Source organism: Kryptolebias marmoratus, linkage group LG21 (genome assembly GCF_001649575.2).
Source record: "Kryptolebias marmoratus isolate JLee-2015 linkage group LG21, ASM164957v2, whole genome shotgun sequence".
NCBI lineage: Eukaryota > Metazoa > Chordata > Actinopteri > Cyprinodontiformes > Rivulidae > Kryptolebias > Kryptolebias marmoratus.
The window spans coordinates 16196346-16215290 of NC_051450.1; the positions used below are offsets into that span (position 1 = coordinate 16196346).

At 42.8% G+C, this 18945-nt stretch overlaps 2 protein-coding genes across 6 annotated transcripts in view; one reads left to right on the plus strand and one right to left on the minus strand.

The window, feature by feature from the left end:
• The first annotated feature begins 5195 nt into the window (after nt 1-5195).
• Nucleotides 5196-7088, plus strand: gtf3ab (general transcription factor IIIA, b). 2 transcript variants are annotated; one of them, XM_017406458.3, is made up of 9 exons: nt 5196-5385; nt 5511-5605; nt 5690-5786; nt 5869-5957; nt 6043-6116; nt 6200-6280; nt 6356-6522; nt 6728-6775; nt 6863-7088. In XM_017406458.3, exons 1-9 carry the CDS (start codon nt 5272-5274, stop codon nt 6983-6985), a joined length of 888 nt encoding a protein of 295 aa, XP_017261947.1. In that variant the 5' UTR covers nt 5196-5271; the 3' UTR covers nt 6986-7088. The 2 variants fall into 2 exon arrangements, with proteins under 2 accessions (XP_017261947.1, XP_017261948.1); XM_017406459.3 differs by having other exon boundaries at nt 6055-6116.
• Nucleotides 7089-7707: 619 nt separating this feature from the next.
• lnx2a (ligand of numb-protein X 2a) overlaps nt 7708-18945 on the minus strand; it is an 11608-nt gene continuing 370 nt past the window's right edge. The window contains exons 2-11 of one of the 4 annotated variants that reach the window (XM_037973074.1): nt 16221-16767; nt 12018-12247; nt 11798-11935; nt 11509-11708; nt 10699-11118; nt 10486-10623; nt 9730-9907; nt 9426-9651; nt 9185-9343; nt 7708-8260 (exon numbers count right to left, since the gene is read on the minus strand). In XM_037973074.1, the coding sequence (XP_037829002.1) occupies nt 8125-8260; nt 9185-9343; nt 9426-9651; nt 9730-9907; nt 10486-10623; nt 10699-11118; nt 11509-11708; nt 11798-11935; nt 12018-12247; nt 16221-16624 (2229 nt within the window). In that variant the 5' untranslated portion in view covers nt 16625-16767 and the 3' untranslated portion in view covers nt 7708-8124. Of the gene's footprint in view, nt 8261-9184; nt 9344-9425; nt 9652-9729; nt 9908-10449; nt 10624-10698; nt 11119-11508; nt 11709-11797; nt 11936-12017; nt 12248-14993; nt 15427-16220; nt 17002-18945 lie in introns of those variants that run through there. The other 3 variants (XM_017406769.3, XM_017406768.3, XM_025003805.2) reach the window with 3 other exon arrangements.

The window sequence follows — 18945 nt, forward strand, 5'->3', positions numbered from 1 at the left end:
GCTCAGTGTTGCGTCGTCTTCCTGTTGAAGCCCGTGAGCCGTCACTCAGTGATGATTCTCCTCCTTTGATTGCTTCAGATGAAAACAAAAAGCACTTTATTTCACCGGCGAACTGAGAGTGACGAGCACACGTGGCATAAGCATTTTATTTTCTTACATTAGTACTTCCTGCTTAGATATTTACACCACAGGGTTCACTGAAAGACAACCTGCTTTGAGTAATGATTCAGACCTTATTTGGCTGTTTTATATCCTGAATATAAAGGACATTTAAGGCTGCCTTACTCTATAATTGCAGGTGTCTTATTATGTTTATAGAACCCTCAAATGTTACTCTTAAAACTCAGTTTTAAGTTAGTATTTGGTGTACAAATTACTACTTGAGTGGCTAAATTTAGCAAAGAACTAGAACCAGTGTTTGCAGGCTGCTGGGATGTGATTATGAATTTATTTTGGGCTAAAATTCAATAACAAGTGAAATGTTCAAAACCTCAATGGATTCTAAGTGGTTCAATATGAACGCTGCCTTCATGAAATGTTGAGCATTTTTGGATTACAGGAGCATAAAAGTTATAGAGTTGGTGTAATAAATGTTTAATTAGTTGAGGTTTGATGTGGAAATGAGGGATTAAAATAATGCAGCTGGTCTGTGGTTTTTAACTTAAAGGTGTAATCAATTTTATTGATTTAACTTCAACCCAAAAAGTTTAAACCATGGGCAACCTGCAGATTTAAGTTTAGTCCTAAATGGTTTAAATACATCAGCTTCAATTTTCTCAAAGTGTCTAGAGGTTTGTTAACCTCCCAGAATGATGCAGAAATAAAATAATTATTATCGCAGTTAAAAAAGATGTTAAAGGTTTCTGCTCTCAGTCCACCAGGGGGCGCTTTAACCTTCATTATCTGTTGTATTAAACCTTAAATATTCAAGATACACGTGTTTAATATAAAAATAACTTTATATTGACTAGTGATACATTTTGAACAGACTGGTAATCACAGATGGTGTCTGTCTCATAATATGAGCTGTTTATCTTAAAGCAGCAACATAGATCATGATTCAGCAGTTTATTTACTATCTCAAGAGCATTTTATCACATGCAATTCAAGTATCTTGTTTTTAATTTGTACCAAATAAAAACAGCATATACTGTGAGGGAAATTATACAGATGAGACTAAAATAATGTCTGAATGTTTCTGTTAATTTTAAATTCTGCAGTTTTATTTGATCAGTTTTGAACTGGTTGATTATTTTCACATGTATATATTCCAAGTTTGGCAATAATTATTAAAAGAAATTAGTAAGATTTAAATTTGTGTTGATTATTTGGGAGATTTATGCGTCATTCTGATGATCAGATGGAGATTTCTGGTTAAAATCCCAAGGTGAATTATGTTTTTTGATCACTCTGAGTCAAAAGTTTTGCAGTTTCACAATCTGACAGGACAAGTATCTGCTGTGATTGGGGGTTTTTTTCCTGTTTTTTTTTTTCCTGCAGGGTTGTGTGTGTGAAGCACTCGATGTGTGCTGTTTAATCAGTGGAGGCTGGATGGCTGGCTGGTTATGTGACAAATAGGTTATCTCATCACATCTCAGTGCTTTGCCTAATATTTACACAAATTAGGACCAGTTTGCAGAGATAAGGCAGCTTAGGAAGGAGAAGAATAGCAAGGACTCGAGGAGGAAAATAACATCTTGTTTCTGTTGATGCATCTTAATATACATTTATTGTTTTTCCAAAGTAAAGCTTGAAGAAATAGGCGAAAAAAAGAGGAATGTTATGAATTATAGAGGCAGCCGTTTCAGGTAAGCCTGGCTTTCTGCACCTCCATAACCCCTCTGGCCTGAGGTCAGGGGATTCAGACCGCGGCCTTATCAGGACAGAGTAATAAGTGTCCAACAACCCGAAGAGATAAAACCAGGAAAGGCAGATGGAAAAACAAAATGCAATCAATCAATGAGCAGGTTGGCAGCCAAAGCCCTTAGTATTGATTGGTGGGGTCTGGGTTTTTGCCTGGGAGTATTAGATAAGTGAAACATTATCTCCAAATTCTTCGCATATTCTCACACCTTTCAGCCTAATGTCCGAGCAACCTGGTTAAAAGTCTTTCAACATAAAAAGAACAAATCATTTACAGTAAGATTTCTGTGTGCGTTGTCACTATAACGAGGAAGTTCTTGACTGAAGGAACAAAAAAAAAAGTCAGGAGGATGGAGAACCCAACGCTGCGGAGCGCCGTGAACTCTTTAATCACACCGGTTTGACACACACAGATTGAGTGTGTCAGCTCGGAGCAGCTGTATCGACCTGGGCCGTTACACATTAACCACACACACACACACACGCACACGTATGCAAACAGTAAATCATTAGAGGTGGACACAGACCACAGTGTGTGTGGTTGCACATGATGTTTCACATTTACCTGCCCTCTCAGCTGAATCAGCCTCAGTGGGAGTTAATGGGAGAAACGTTTTGTCTCTGTTTATATCTGCTGACCAAAAAAATAAAAACCATTCTTAAAGGTAACAACAGTGTTCATGACAGGAAGATTTGGCTGCGAACCACACATGAGCAAAATGTGGCCCGGGGGCCAAACGCGTCCCTTGGATGATCTCCGACTGTCCGACAACAATCTCAAATATAAACTAAATTTTAACAAAAAGTTTGAATTTTCTTGAAAGAATGCATATCTCCCACCACTTTTCATTTCAGAGTTTTGAACTAAGATCTTATGTTGTGAAATTACATATTTGTAGCCGTTTTGGTCAAACTTTTCACATTCTTACACGATATTGCAAGATTTGACGCTCAGATTTTGTCATTTTTTGGTCGTCAGCTACAACCACACCGTGTTTTATCATGATTAAAGTGTCTCTAAGGTCAGTTGGCTGTGGTGTCCATCTTTAATTGGGCTGACTCAAAAAGTCAATCAGTTGTAAAGGTACATCCAGTCATTATTTCCTCAAAGTTTAATTTATATCTCCAGTGGTTCATGAGATATTTTGCTAACAGACGGACAAAGTTGACTCTAATGATGACAGAACCCTAAACAAAGATCTTGTGTAATTTGTTGGAGCTCAGAATATGTGTTGCGGATCACTCTTAGCTACGAACACACCGATCTTTAGCTCAGCATCTGTAAAACTGACTGATTTGTAGCCACAGCCATCTTGAATGATTACTTTCTGCAAGTTACAACTGAGGGGGGCAATAATTAATTAATAAAAGGAGGGTTTTAAAATTATGAATCTTGGAGCAACTTTACCTCAGAAGTTGGATCTTCTAGTTGCAGGTCAGAAAACCAGTTGGATTTGCTAATTGTTGTGCTCAGTAACCAGAGTAACTATTATTAATACAAGAATAATCAATAATTTAACAAAACAGCAAGCTAATTGTTTTTATCATCAATCAAGGAGATTTAAAGGGATAACTGAGTAAAATGAATGTTTTTGGTTTGCCTACAGACCTTTGAACCTCCTGAGTTCTTTATTTTTGCTCACAGTTCCTCACCTTTTCTTCAAACAATCCAACACCAGAGTAATATTTGTGACCCTGATGCAAGTTTAGGTGTGACACCTTTGGCTTGAAGGTCTAACAAAGGCCCTAGGAAGTCCTGCAAACAGAGCTGTATCAGTGTGTGTGTGTGGGACGGGCGGGGTGAGAGCCGGTTATCAGGCATGGCCAGGTGTGGACACTGAACCAGCTGCATTGATCCTGTCCCTGACAGCGCAGGCGGAGGTGTGGTAGTGGTAGGGGCGATAACAGCGTGAAGCGATCCGGGCCTGCTGACCTGAAGCGTGGGAGGGTAACACCTAAAAGATTCTCAATAGGCCTCATTCACTGGAGTCAGTCAAAGGTTTCACATGAGATCACGGCTCGGGCTCACAGGGCGATCTGTAATGTTTGGACAAGCAGATAATGTCGTTTGATTGCCGGTGACTTTTTCAAAGACTCAGACCTAAAGCGGAGTAAGTTTTCAAATTAAAAGAACACTGTATTTTTGTCTGACGTCATAAAGACGAGGAAGAAACATGTTTTGTTGCTAAATTGTTGCCATTTGTTGTATAAAAAGCGCTCTCTAAATAAAGTTTTATTGAAGAACAGGAGACAAAACAACCAAAATAACTGCAAAAGTGACGCAAAGCTGCACAAAACAACAAATTCTTGCAAAACTACTTCAAAATGACACAAAACCAAGTAATGATTCAACTTGACAACTCGACTACAAAGAAATCTGAAACATTGAAAAGAAACAGCCACTAAGACATGAAGGTATCTAGAAACAATTTCAAAATGAGTTAAAACAGACAAATCTGCAGAAAAATAAAAGTTAAAAAGAAATAAATAACAACAAAAAAAGGACTTAAAATGACCACAAAAACACAACATTGGTAACCTTGTCTCAAAAGATAATTTAGGAGCTTTTAACAAGTCTTTTTATTGACCCAGTTTCTGTAAACATATATAAATAAATATAGTTTGACTTTTCTCTGTATGCACCACTTTGTGTGTCAGTATTTAAGTGGACAGAGACAATCCTTTAAAATTATTAAACGAGAGTATTTGTTTTACGTACACTTACACTGACCAGGGGCTGCAGTGGCTCAGTGGTCAGTGCTGTGGTCTCATAATCTTGAGGTTGCAGGTTTGAGCCCAGGTTGGGGCAGGAAGGTCGCCCAGCGTGGCGACTGCTGACAGAACAACACTAAAACTGACCAGATGACCAAACTTCAGCTTCAAGGTTTAGTTTCCAGTTTTTTTTTAAGTCTAGACAGGATCTCTCCAGTTTCTGCAAACAATAAATGCCACCTATCAGAGAGAATTATTAGGGAAGCGATAAGATTAGGATTAGGGTGGTAAACTCTGATGGACGCAGACAGTCAGTCGCCTTTCTTCCTGCCAGGCCACAACAAAAATCAGCTCACATGAAGCCTGGGTAACACTTTAAAAGCTTGTATCAATGAATGTGGAAGAAACACTTGTAGATGTTTGACACTAAAGTTTAATTTAGGGACTAAATCTATTTTCCTTTAAGCTACTCATCATTTCTGACAGCTGACAATGACATAATTGATAAAAGAAAGTTCTCTAAACAGTGTTTTGAATGATCCTTTGTGTAATTTTATTTCAGCAAGGCAGGACTCCCCCTTTCTTTCTTTAAATGGTATGTTCCAATAAGATAAATGAAGCTCAGGTGAGCAGGTCTTTGTGGGTCATTGAATGTCCTGCTCCCTTTACAGCAACACCTGACATCTGGTATTAAAGATGGAGGAGAAGTTGCATAACAAACACGGTTACGTTTGCACCGTCTTGGATTGTAAAGCTGCGTTCAGTAAATCATGGAAGCTAGAAGCTCATTTATGCAAACACACGGGACTGGTAAGCAGCTTTAGAGTGCAAGAAGTCCAACCAAACACGTAAATATGTTCAGTAAGGTGGCTGACATTCAGTGGATCTTGTGCTCAAACGAATCTTGATGCTCAGATGTTTCATCTCGATGTTAGAGACCGTTCTCCTGCAGGAACTGTGACAAGAGCTTCTGCACTCGCTACCAGCTCACCAGGCATGAGCTGAGTCACAGCGGCGAGAAGCCACACACGTAAGCACCTGTTCAGCTTTGAAATGATTTGGGAAAACAAACTTTAAGGGTGCCTTGAACGGCTCGACCTGCTCTGCTCTTCAGGTGTCCAGCTGAAGGATGCTCCGAGGCCTTCGTCACGTCTGCCAGCATGAAGAACCACATGGCACGAGTTCACCTGCACCAGGAAAGGCGATACCAGGTAAAGCAACCCATCTTTGCTTTTATCTAATGTGCAATTTATATGTAATCGACTGTAGCTCTGATGTGCTTTCACTGTTTAGTGTGACCATCAGGGCTGCAAGAAGGATTTCAACAAGAGAAACCAACTAAAAGCTCACAAGTTTGAACATGGAGAGCCTTTGCCTTTTCAGTGAGTCAATGCTCTGTAGATAACAGTAAAAATAACAAAAAAAGCTCTTGTTTTAGCATCTCAAACCTTTTCATTTTGAAAATAGTTGTGCTTTCAGTGGCTGTACGAAAGAATTTTCCACCTACGGAAAACTGAAGCATCACAAGAGAGTACATGAAGGTTGGTTGATGCCGATGTGTGCATTTCTTTTCCTGTTGTGTTAATGAACATCCAGATTAAAAACCCTGCTTTTGGTTGTGCAGGTTACCCCTGTGGTGCTGAGCCGTGTCCTTTCTGGGCAAAGACGTGGTCCGAATATCTGAAGCACAGAGAACATCATAAAGGTATGCTTTTTGTTGCACTGCGGCACATCTCGGCACGGACGGGATGCCCATCTTAACAGCCGCGTTTCCTCTCAGCCAAGGTGGGTGTGCACACCAAGGAGAAGATGGACTACTTGTGCAGCAGAGAAGGTTGTGACAAGAAGTTCAGTCGCCTCTTCAGACTGAAGAACCATGTTCTGGGAGACCATGAGGGCAAGAAGCCTTTCAGCTGTCCTGACTGTGGGAAGAGCTTTGCTGTGAAGGTATGAACAGGCTGTGGTGGTTCACCAGAAAAACCTGTCAAAACTAATTTCATCCAACCATGCAGATCTGCTGAAGTGATTTGTGGAAAGTAATCTTTTATTTTTAAGGGTTGTGGATCCCAGTTTATGCAAAAACACTAGATATAGCTTCACCAGGTTATTATTTTGGGTGTTTTAAGTTGCACTAACTGGTGTCCCTTATTAGGAAACCCTGTGGCGACACAGCAAGATGCATAACCCAGCGATGAGAAAGGTTCGTAAAGTGTCCCCTAGGTTTCTCATAAAAGCTCTTCACTTATGTGCATAATGTATGGCTTGTATTCCTCTGCTCCCCTTCTAGAAACGACATCCTAAAAAGGATCAGGCAGCACAGGTCACGGAGTCGGCTGCAGCCAATCAAGAAGAAACCAGCGATCTCACTACGAAGCTGCAGAACACAACTTTGGAGGATGACGACTCCTGATGCTGCATCACTAATCTGGATTTGTTAACATTGAGACGATCCAGTGTGCAATTTTCATTTTTGCGAGTGACTAAAACATCAATAAAACACTACACTAACAATGCTTTCAGTGTTTAGTGACTCTGTGTTCAGAAGAAAAACATAAACTAGTCTCAAACGCTTGATAAGATGGAACATCAACCCTGCCTTCTAGTAGCTTTCCAAACAGTTTTCCTTAAATCTTTAAAAATAAGTTTTGACATCTTTAAAATGCTCTACAAAAGGACATTCAGTAGTATCCATAATGGGTTTGGCTTACTACTTATGGAAGCCTGGGAGTGTATGAAAGCTCAAATTAAATGTAACAATTTTAAAATCTAATCTCACTAAATAAAGCTCCAATTTGTCTGAAGGGGAGAGAGATGAAACTGAAGCCCAGCTTCTTTAATATTTAAAAAAAATCTTACTGGAGCTCTTTGTTTCACTCAGGAACCAACTTTAACATCACACCAATTTCCAAAAGAAGAGGCATTAATCCTTTAAAAGGAAATGTTTATTATAGAAAACATTCACACATGTATAAAAGACCAGCTGATGGGACAGCTGGTTGTCATGGTGATGACACCCGAGGGCCGACAAGCCCCTCAGGATGCGGCAGGTTTCTAATAAGGCCTGAGGCTTATTCAGATGGACACATCATAGCAGAACATCTGGATTAAAGTGATTTTTATCCTGGATGATGCAGGATCGGACAACTTTTTTTTTTTTTTTTCCCACCTGCAGTGATGTCTCCATCTGAATACAACCCTGGATTCTAACAACTGCTCGGTGAGGTGAATACAGCACGAGTCGCTTGTTAACAGTTGCAGTACCGTTCTCCCGGCGGGAGCGAAGACATGACCATATGAACACAGCAGTGCTTTTTGTGAGAGCAGTCTGTCGAGTGACGTGGCACGATCTGGATCAGTTCCTGCCTGGTCGGGAGGAGGCTTGGTCCTGCTGGGTCTACAACAGCTCTGGATGCTTTTGGTCCTGGATTAAGCCCAATATGGAGCGATGTACAGTAGCATGTACCAGTTCACTTTGGCCAAGGTTGTTCCTGATACAGAACACTCTGGGTGGACTCAGCGGAGCGGACAGCCTGCTGATTTCTGTCCTGGTTATACCAGACTGCCTGGCCAGGAGACCACAGTCAGGGCCACCCGGCTGCGCTGCTCTTTCAGCATGGGAACCAACGCCGAGTGGCTCATCCCGGCTGTCGAAAGGCCGTTAACCGCCACTATCATGTCTCCACATCTAGAACGACACAGGGTGATGGGTCAGCAGGGACTTTCAGGATTATAATAAGAACAAACTTCAGAAATACAAAAGTCTTTCAGCTCTATATTAAAGAAATCTGCACCTTAGCGGATCTAAATTAGAAAATTGTATCTTTAAATGCCCAAAATACTAAAAATGTGCTTTGGAAATAACAAAATACACCCTTACTGCTTCCATAAGTCTGCATAAATAATTTTAAACTATTAAAACACGAGACTGCAGACTGGAATCTTACATAATTTGTCTTTTTCACAGTCTATTATCACATTAGAGGTCTATGTGAAATAAGATTTGCCTAAAAACTATATTTTTACTGTTTTATTTATTTTTTGGCAAAGAAAAATCCCAAAATACCCCAAAATTTATTGTCGGATTTCTCAGGAAAGAATGCTATCCAAATGTCACTGAACAGGTTTATATAAAGAGAAAGACAAAGTAGAAAGTCCTGGCAGTAATTTTTACGTTTTAGGACAGTTTGGGTGGGATGATGCTATTTACAATCTCAATTCTCTGATTTCACTGTAAAATATATATATATTTTTTTATATTTATATCATTTATGTGCTCGGATGAGTTGCTTTAGATAAGAAAGTGATGATGCAGCAAAAAAGGCCAAGTCTAAATATAGAGTTTATGTGTCAAATCCATGCCCACTGAGCTTTAACAACTCCTAAACAACAGCAAGATCTTTTTTTAGTCCTATTAAACCAAAAATGATGTCTAAAAATACTGGCTTTCTTACCTTTAGTAGTGACATTCATCATGCAGTTGTGTTTATTTTGTCTGAATGCAATCCTCCATACATGAAATATTTATTTAAATTGTTCTCATTAAGCTGTAAGCTCATCTCTCAGCATTTCTTTACCTGCCGATAGTCATGACAAACAACTGGTCACTCACTTGAGTCGGCCGTCGTAGTAGGCAGGCGTGCCAAGGACAATGGTTTTGATAAAAAACGCCTGGTTGCCGTGACTTTCCTCATATCCCCCGACGATGCTGAACCCCCAGCTGCCTGGGTGGCTCCTCCGCAGCACGATCTCATGACTGCTGTGAAGGTAGCTGCAAGACGAGAGCGTCGAGGGGAAAGCTGACAGCTGCTGCGATCTCTCAGTTCAAACCTCTGCGTCAAAGCAAACCTCACCTGGGCAGGCCCAGCCACATGATCCACGACGGGGACCAGTTGGCATCGAAGTCGCTGTCGTGGGTGTGAGGCAGCAGCTCGTCGTGGTCGTGCTCCTCCTCCATGCTGACCTCCAGCACCCGCAGCTGGACTGAGGGCGAAGTGGCGCTGGCCTTCAACGTGCCCACGGCCTCGCTGTGGCTCAGGTAGGTCAGGTCCTGGCTGTTGATGCTCAGCAGGATGTCGCCTGACGGAGGAGGCAGGAGGCTTCTGAGGTGATGTTCAACTCGTCCCGCTGTTAAGTGTTTCAAGAAAGAGCGCTCACCTCTTTTGATCCGCCCGTCCCTCGACAAGCAGCCGTGGGGTTGGACGCTTGTGACGAAGATTGGCAGCTCGCCGCTCTTACTGCCCCGCCCTCCTGCCACAGTCATGCCCAGGGACTCGTGGGGCTCCTTCTTCACAGTGATGTGTTTCTCTTTACACGTCACACACTGAGACAGATCCTGGGAGAATTTCATGAAACACACAGTTTAAATAAGTTGAGAACGGTGCGCTAGTTTTAAGAAATCATCCTTTTTAAAAATCCACACAGGTGTCCCACAAGGCTCATGTCTCGTCCCACTTCTTTACAGTCTTAACATAAATGATTTGCTAGTTTTCAGATGTGTATTGATGATAATGATGCTGTAATATGAGCTGGTATGGTACTCCTATAGGTCAACATGTTATTTAGAGTCTGGTTTAAAATGCCATGAATGTTTGCTTGCTTTTCTTTAATGATTCCAACTTTAAGCAAACAAATAAAGGTCTAGCATTCATGACTCTCAGCTATGGCCACACAAGATTTTAGCTCAATATCTGTAAAAACTGACTGAGTTACAGCCATTTTCTTGTTTGCTAAGGTGGATTAGCTGTGGTGGCCATCTTGAATCAGGTTGTCTCCAATTATTACTTTGTCCAAGCTTCATTAAAATCATTAAGTATTCATTAGACTTTATCTCAAGCCACATTCTTCACATGTAAAGACACACACACACTCCCTCACTCTGTGTGTGCTGGTGCGGGACAGGTGGACGGGTACCGGACTCGGAGTGGAGCTGTGATTAGGCAGGAAGTGTTCAGGGCAGTAAAGGTCTCTGGTCGAGCTGGATTTTGGCGGTGGGGGTGGAGTTGGTTTTGTGGGCCGACCAATCAGCAGGTGGACTCGCTCTCCGCTGGCCTGTGGAGGGACAGCCATCAGCGTCCGTGCTTTAAAGAGAGATGTGACAGTGGGTCCAGAACAGTCCAGCTGTACCTGTATGATCTGAGCAGCCTGCTCGGGGGTGCCGTGTCGAAGGTCCTGCTCGTTGACTGCCAGCACACGGTCGTTGCTCCTCAGTCTGCCGTCCTTCGCTGCCAGGCCTCCGTCCAGCAGATCCAACACAAACACTCCGGACTCGTCCGTCCGCCGCACCAGCTTGATGCCGAGCTGCTCCACAGAGTCCCGCTTGTGGAGCGTGATTCTCAGCGTGGCGGGGCTGGACGGGGTGCCCTCGGGCGTGGAGCAGGGCGCGTGGGGTACAGCCGGGGTGGAGGAGGAGGAGGAGGAGGAGGGAGGCGCCCGAGAGGCACAGCGGCGCTCCCGGAGCACGGTCAGCTGCAGGGTGGTGCAGGGCCGGGCCAGGGTGGAGCGGGCAAAACTGTGTGGCACATTACTGATGTCCACGTTGTTCACCTGGTGAAGAAAAGCATCGGAGGAAAGTTAAATCTGAAAAAAGCAACAGTTTTAGCTTTTCTCTCAGCTGGTTGTGTCTATTTCTTTGTTTGGTACAGATGAATAAGTTTGTTACAGCTTTTATGCTAAAAGAAACACATTTGGTTCCTGTTAATAAGCTGAAAATAGTAGTAAAGATGAACACAAGTACTCAAGGTGATGCTTTTCAACCCTAAAAATAAGATAAACACAGCTGAATCAGATGATCTTTCTCTTATGAGGAGAGAAAATTGATCTTATGGTAAAGCTTCGCAGTAATATGAGCAGCCTACAGAACAGCTAATGTTTTTATCTTTTTATGATAATGAGTTTCAGTTTGTGGTAAGTCATGAGCAGGAACTGATCTCCCACCTGCAGGATCTGATCTCCAGCCAGCAGCCTCCCGTCCCGTGCAATGACCCCGTCTCTGTACACTTCCTGAATCACTACGTTGATGAGCGGCGTCTCGTTTCCACCGACAACGCTGATTCCCAGCTCAACGTACGGGTTCGAGCGATGGACCTCGATGGTGGTTATTTCTCCTTCAGGAAGGGAGGGCAGCTTCACACAGCCTGACGGACAAACCGATCACATTAAAGGATATGAGGCGCCACACTGTACAGCAACATATTCAAAATCAAGAACTGGGAGGGTGTTGTACCTTCCTCAGCAGACAGAGGTGGAGATTCAGGACAGTCCCAGCCAGAGGAGGTGGAGCTGACAGAGCGGAGAAGGTGGATGCAAGGGTTGCTGAGGGGCCGCTTCACCCTGGGGACCACACACTCCAACCCCACCACACCTAGAGGCAGAAAAGGCGTAAACAGACAGACTTAACTAACTTCACCAACAACACTCAAAGCCAACCCAGAGGATCAACTCACTGTCTTCTTCGGTGCTTTCTTCGAAGGCGGGGTTGTCGAGGCCGGCGTCGTCCGTCCACACAGATCCGTTGGTGGTATTAGGTCCAGGGTTCGGCGAGGGCGTTCGGTCCCTCAGCTCTGTCTGTGGGGAATGAGGGGACGTGGGGGGGCTGGTCACCATGGCTCGCTCGTCGCCGCTCTCGCTCCGTGGGCCGTCCACGCTCGTCTGCTGACTACGAGTCCCAGGACACCTTTCACCAAGCAACAGGTGTCAGTTTGTTAGTCCATCTGACGCACAAAGAAAGCCAGGTTTAACGTCACTGGAGCTGGTTTATTTCATTCTAACAGGAAAATCTTTTGGAGGGGAAGAGAAGTTTGAGAGCAGAGTGAATAAATCCCATTCAGTTCAGTAACTTTTACCTCTTATTTGCTTTAAATAGACAGAAAACCTCTATGAGAAGAAAAACAATGAATAAGCTCCTCACATTCATGAAGATTTTTTAAAAATCAAACAGATACAAGGAGACTCAAAGGATTAACATGATCACATCCTTCAACTGGAACCAGGATATTTACTATAAGTTACATCCTGCAGGTGATAATAAGTGAAGCTTTTGTTAAACGTATCTTCTTTTATACCACTGAATCATTTTGATTTATTATTGTGCTGTAAAATGCTGGCATACAAGAGATTTGGTACATTTACAGTGAATCAGTTATGAAACAAATAAGTCTCTAAAGAATGATTTCAGAGCATTTTAAGTTTTCTGTATCGTGTTATGATCTCAGTTCATCCATTTAATACAGCATGCCATAAATCCGCTTTTCTCTAGACACAGTTTTCAGTGTGCTTTTTGTAAATAAATGAAAATATTCAGCTGGAGGAGGCAATCAGAGCCTTTTTTTAAAGGACACCTCAGCCCTGGTTAAAGTCATGGGAAATACGGGTGCAGAGAGTGCTGCAGGAGTATTGATAAAGAATTAATAAAAACAACAAAACAAATAAAAACAAAATATTTTTGGTGCTTAAATTCAAACCTTACTTGATATTAGTGAGTTTTGTAAATCTAGTATATAAACCAGCATTGTTATTGTATATTTATGTGCAAAATTTTCCAATTTCTTCAAACACGGTGCTTTATTTTGCTTTATTTTGTCCTCCATGTTGGCTGGAAGTGCTGTTATTTTCCTTAGCACTGTAATTCACAACACCACACAGCTGAAGCACGTTCGTTATAGCCCAGGTAAATCCATTAATCAGTGTTCCTGCATCTCCCATCCAGGTGGGACTTTTGTACACATTTAATGTACGTTTGCAGTGCAGATACACTCCCCATCTATAGGATATCCCACAGCTGATGTTGCACATGCTGTCTGAGAGTAAATAAAGCTCGAGAGAGAGTTGTCAGCGGGTCAGGGAAACTGTTTTATGCCAAAGCACAGATGGAGGATGAAAGCGAGACATTTGTCACAGCACTAATTGGCACAACCGCTTTTACTGTATTCAAATTTAAATCCATTTTAAAGCACCGACTTCTGCTCATCTACTAATCAGATTATTCAGGTGACCACCAGGCTTATGGACCCTTTTATCTGAGCTCCAGAGTTCCTTTGAAAAGATGGAAGAACTTCATAAAGAACAGTCATGAGTGTAGCCCCTCACCAGTCAGGTCTTTATGGTACAGTATCGAGACATTCCTTTCTGAAAGGCACCTGACAGCTCATTGGGAATTTGCCTGAAAGCACCTGAATGAGTCTTTAGATCACGAGAAACTAATCTGATGAAACGCTAACTCCCAGCACCGTGTGTGGAGGAAACCAGTCACAGCAGCTCTACTGTCGAACACGGTGATGGTCGAATCATTGTCTGGGAATGCTCTGCAGCAATGTGGACTGGGAGAGTAGTTAGGAGACAGTGAATAAAATCATAAAAGAAAATCTTTCTCAGAATGTCACAATTCCAGGTTAGGGTAAGGAGAAAGTTGATGTTTTAATAAGACAACGAGCTTCTCTAAAAGGCCTGAAATGACCCAGCTAACGCAGACAAATCCACCCCCCTTCCCCCAATTCAATCATTTCTGCAAACAGTTTCTGTCTAAAATAAAGCCGGAAACTTCAAAATAAAGGTGTGCCAGAAGCGTCAAATCATGCTAAGTGAGTGAACTGGATGCTTCTGTAAACAGGATGTGTCACTTTCTTTTACTCTAAATAAAATATTGCAAAAAAATCAGATTTTCTTTGCAAGTATAACGTGTTGTACACTTTGGCCTTGACCACACCATGTCCTCTTTTAATCTACTGATCGGGATCCAATTCCTAATCTGCAACTCAAACAACGTGGACAGAGAATGTCACACAGCAGATTCCTGTTAGACCTCAGAGTCGGGACCAGGAATAATCTTTATTAAAGACAGCAAAGTTAGTCCTTACAGGCCTCTGATTTGCATTACATCCCCTCTATTTCTCAAATGAACAACACGAAGAAGCCATAAAGACATATGGCTTCTAACTTTTAAATTGAACTAATTTCATTTACCTGGCGGTGTTGCTCTCCTGCAGAAACACCTGACTCACACAAAGCTTTCACCATATTAGTATAGATAGCCTGTTAAGCTCGTTAAAGAAAATATCCCCATCTTAAGTGTGGCGTTAGGCTGTCAGAGGATAATCAGTCTATAATCCGGCGTCAAAACACCCGTTGATACAGCAACAGGCACCGTCCACCGATAAAGAAGTCCGCTTTTTGAACTGTGACACTGATTGTAATGCAAAGCAAAGCAGACACATCTTTACATGTGGTTTAAATTTATCAAGCACTGCCAAACTCAGACTGATATGCGCTCATTACTGCAGGAACAGTAAAATAGGTGTTTAGGTTAATTTGCACGAATCATCTAACGAGCAGGGGAACAAAGGAAGCAAGAAACACAGAACGCAAACAGAAATCAGTGAGAAAGAAGTCCTTCTTTCGTCACGTCCCGCCGGTGATCCACTCACCACAGGCCAGGGTTGCCCTTGGCAGTCTCACAGAAGAAGTAGTTGAAAAGATCTCTGGTGTTGAAGTTGCCCAGCATGGTTGTGAAATGTGAACATGAACCTGTGACTGTGGTAGGGAACCACTAATCCTCCGTCACATGACCTGCAGCTTCATAATCCCCACTGGGTCTCATAGCACCTGGTCCAAACGGGCCAATGGAGATGGGAATGGCGAGTGCTGGCTGAATGATTTGAAGTATATTTATCGCGCGGTGCCGAAGGTGAAAGCAGGGCGATTAGGGTTTTGCCCGTGTCTATGTGTTTGTTTGGCTGTCTGTTAGCAAAATAAGTGCTAAGCAACCTCAGCAAACCCAATAATCAATAATACTTAGCCAGATTTACAGATATTAAACTCAAATTTGGTGTGTTAGTAGCTGAGAGTGATCCCCAACACATACCCTGAGCACACACTGATTGGGCAAAATCTGTTTTTAAAACTTTATCATTAAGTACTGAATGGATTTTAATTAAACTTTCAGAAAACAGTCATAGAATGGATATCTAAAACTGATTTTATTTTAGAATCATCTCAGTTCAAGATGGCTGCCACAGCCAAATGTATTACAATACACACAAATTACTAAAACTTAGCCAGTTTCACGTATATTAAGCTAAAATTTAGGGTGGAAGTAGTTGAGAGTTATCATCAACACATACTTAGAGAACTACACATTATACAACATTTTTGACTCTGTCTGTCTGTTAACAAAATAATCTCATGAACCACTGGACTGATTTCAATAAAACTTTCAGGAAGTAATCAGTGGATGTACATCTACAACTGACTGACATTTGCAGTCAACCCAAATCAAGATGGCTGCCACAGCTAATCTACCTTTGCCAACACAGAAATGGCTGTAACTTTCTCTACACTGCAGACGAGGCACGGTTTATGTGATAGTCATCATCAACACATCCAAGCATTCACACGTCTTGTGAGTTGTGAGTTGTGGCTGTGGCGGCCATCTTGATTTAAAATTTTGTCATGAAAGCTGGCTGGTGACTTGCATTCTTTCAAGGAATGCTAGACCTTTAGTTTCTGATTTATTTATAGTTTGTATCTGATGTTTTTATTTATTCTCTTACTGGCTGTAAATCAAGCTTTATTACCTCCTATCTGTCATAAATTCAGACGTTTTGACCTTTATGCACACAGATTTCATGCATTCATACAATCAGCTTTCTTACCTGTGCTTGAGGTGTGCCTCCAGGTCACATCGTGGCATATTGAGGGTGCAGACAGGATTTAGAGGGCAGGACACAGACAGTTTGTCCAGCAGCTTGTGGACCAGGATGCTGGACCTGCGGCACACCTGCAGCTGCAGCCGTGCCCGGTCCAGGGGGCAGAAGTCCCTCTCCTGGAGGAAGCTGCGCAGGCAGCGGGCGCAGAAGGTGTGTCCGCACGGCGTGTCCAGCGGCTGCACCAGTGGCTGCAGGCAGATGTGGCACACCAGGTCGTCGTCCACCTCCAGGCGGTAGTTATAGAGGTGGTTCTCCCAGCTGCGGTGGATCTGGCCGCACTCTGGACACAAAGCCTCCAGCGCCGGCTCCACCGGCCCGGCGACATCCACCTCGCAGCCTGGGCTGCCCATCGTGTCTCCGTCAACACAGCACGGCTTTGGCACAAATGACTCCAGTGAGGCTGCGGGGGCTGGGAAGGGGCACTCCTATCCCATAAGGGTCAAGCAGGTTGCAGAGAGGACAAATGCCCTCCAGGGGCTGATGGCGCATTACCCTGCAGGTCAGAGGTCACAGCAGGAGAGTTCAACAGCTGTTTCTGCAAAACAAGTGTCTGATTACATGAATTTATTCATGTGGCAAATGCTTTGTGTGCACGTGTCTCCAAAGTGTGTGTGTGTGTGAATCTGCTGAGATTATGTATTGCTGCTCCTGTCCGCTAATCTGACAGTATAATCTCTCTTTTGCTCTCGCCTGCTCCAATCTTCCAATTCTGCAGAGAGGGAATTATCTGGGATTGAAGCAGAGAGAGGACACAGATCAGAGAAAGTGGGATTGGGAGAGCGGCGGAGGAGGCAGAGAGTAGCGGTGGCAGAGCGATGAAGATTTGAAGGTGGGTGAAAGAGGTCAGCTGGATTTGTAAACAGCTACAAAACAAGAAATTGTAGCAGTAAGGGAGGAGTGGAGGCAGCCATGGATGTAATGAAACTCATAAAAAAAGGGATAAAAAAGGAAAGCAGGAAAAGAAAAAAAGGCAGAGTTTCTTTGTATTTATCGCCCCACCACCAAAAGACGGCGGAAATGTTTTGGCCTGTGTTTCTGTGAGTGTGTTTGATACCAAAATATCTCACGAAGTGGATGAATTTTAATGAAATATTCAAGAAATAGTGACTGAATATATGTCTACAAATGATTAACTTTTTGAGTCAATCCAAGCCCAGATAGCCACCGCAGATAATCAACATTAGCAAACAGAAAAACGACTATAACTCAGTCAGTTTAACAGCTGTGGAGCTACATTTTGGTGTGGGAGTAATTGTGGATAATGTCAAGGTTTGACCAAAGTGGCTCATTTTTCAGCGTAAGATGATCTTAGTCTAAAACTCGGACTGTGATATGCATTCAAGGAATGCTAGGCCTCCAGTCATGGCTCAGGTTTTGCAGTCAGGCTCCTCCACAACAGGGAGAGATCATGGCTTAAGGAAAGTCATAGAATAAAGCAAGCAGAGGACGTCCCTGGAGCTAACTCAGCCCCTGAGGGCCAGCAGAGGGCGTGCCTCCTCCCTCAGCAGGCCAGCCAAGCCACAGTGACTACCTGCCTCTGTTCCAGCAAAAAGGGTCTGCTCCTGTCTCCATGACGACCTGGATCCTGTTCTGTTCGGCGGGGCTTGACATTCAGAGTGTAGCCAGCGAAGGATGCAGAGGAGGCACAACAACAGATGCACTTCTCCCAGCAGGATGCTCTGCTCCTCCACGGCACAGCCTGCAAAGCCTGTCACACTGCGAGGACGACGATGATGGCTCATTTTTATCCCTGCATTTGATCCATTGTTTTTAAATTTGATTTCTCCGACAACCTGTCCCTCATGTCTCCTTGGCTACCAGACCGGTAGTTCCTGATTTCTGCCTCCTTCAAAGTACGTGCTCCTGTCTGTGTGTGACTGGCTGCTTCTGTCTCTATCCCGCAGCTGGACATGAATTAATCATGAGGACACAAGGCTTCTCTGTTTCTATAACAAAGCTGTGACATCACCACATCACACACACAGACTTGTAGACATGCCAAAGCAAACATGCACACATAAAGGACAAGAGCTTTCATAGGTAGGCCCAGAGAATAATCTGTATCAATAAGTAAACTCACTATGAAAAGCACTTAAATCTGTTTTTAGATGACTCTGTTGGACCATATTCCACTACAGAAGTAATATGCATGTTTGTGAAATGTCCCTTTTTTTTAATAGCCTGACTCCATGCAGCGCCATGCTGTTATTGTCATGCTTTCTTGGCTCTGCCATTGCACATTTTTCACAGATCTCTGATCTTACAGCAGGATCTGCTTCATTGTGGAATTACATTTTTCACCAAAATAAATAAATAAATAAAATAAAAACATGAGATGATGTTTTAGGCCACAGATTTAAAAACTCAGGTCCTCTCAGCTTAGCCTAGATTTTCATAAAACCCCATCTCTTCATCTCTTTTCTGGAAAAAAAAGAAAAAGGTTGCAAAAGGAGGCTTTTGCTGTCTGCTTTAAAAAAAAAAAAAAAAAATCACACAACAGCCAGACGTGTAGCGATGACAACAAAAACAGATGCTGGTTAAAATGACATCTTTTTTTTCTCCTCATTGTCATTGTCCTAATTTACCCTGGCAGCGCACAAACTGCAGTGTCATATTCCGATTGTTTAGACAATATCATTGTTTAAACCAATGCACACCCTCCTCCTTTATC

Excerpts from the sequence above, each read along its gene's own strand:
- gtf3ab (XM_017406458.3), top strand. The coding sequence starts at position 5,272 with ATGGAGGAGAAGTTGCATAACAAACACGGTTACGTTTGCACCGTCTTG. Across the intron at positions 6,523-6,727 it reads GGAAGAGCTTTGCTGTGAAG|GAAACCCTGTGGCGACACAG; the intron begins GTATGAACAGGC and ends GTCCCTTATTAG. Across the intron at positions 6,776-6,862 it reads ATAACCCAGCGATGAGAAAG|AAACGACATCCTAAAAAGGA; the intron begins GTTCGTAAAGTG and ends CTCCCCTTCTAG.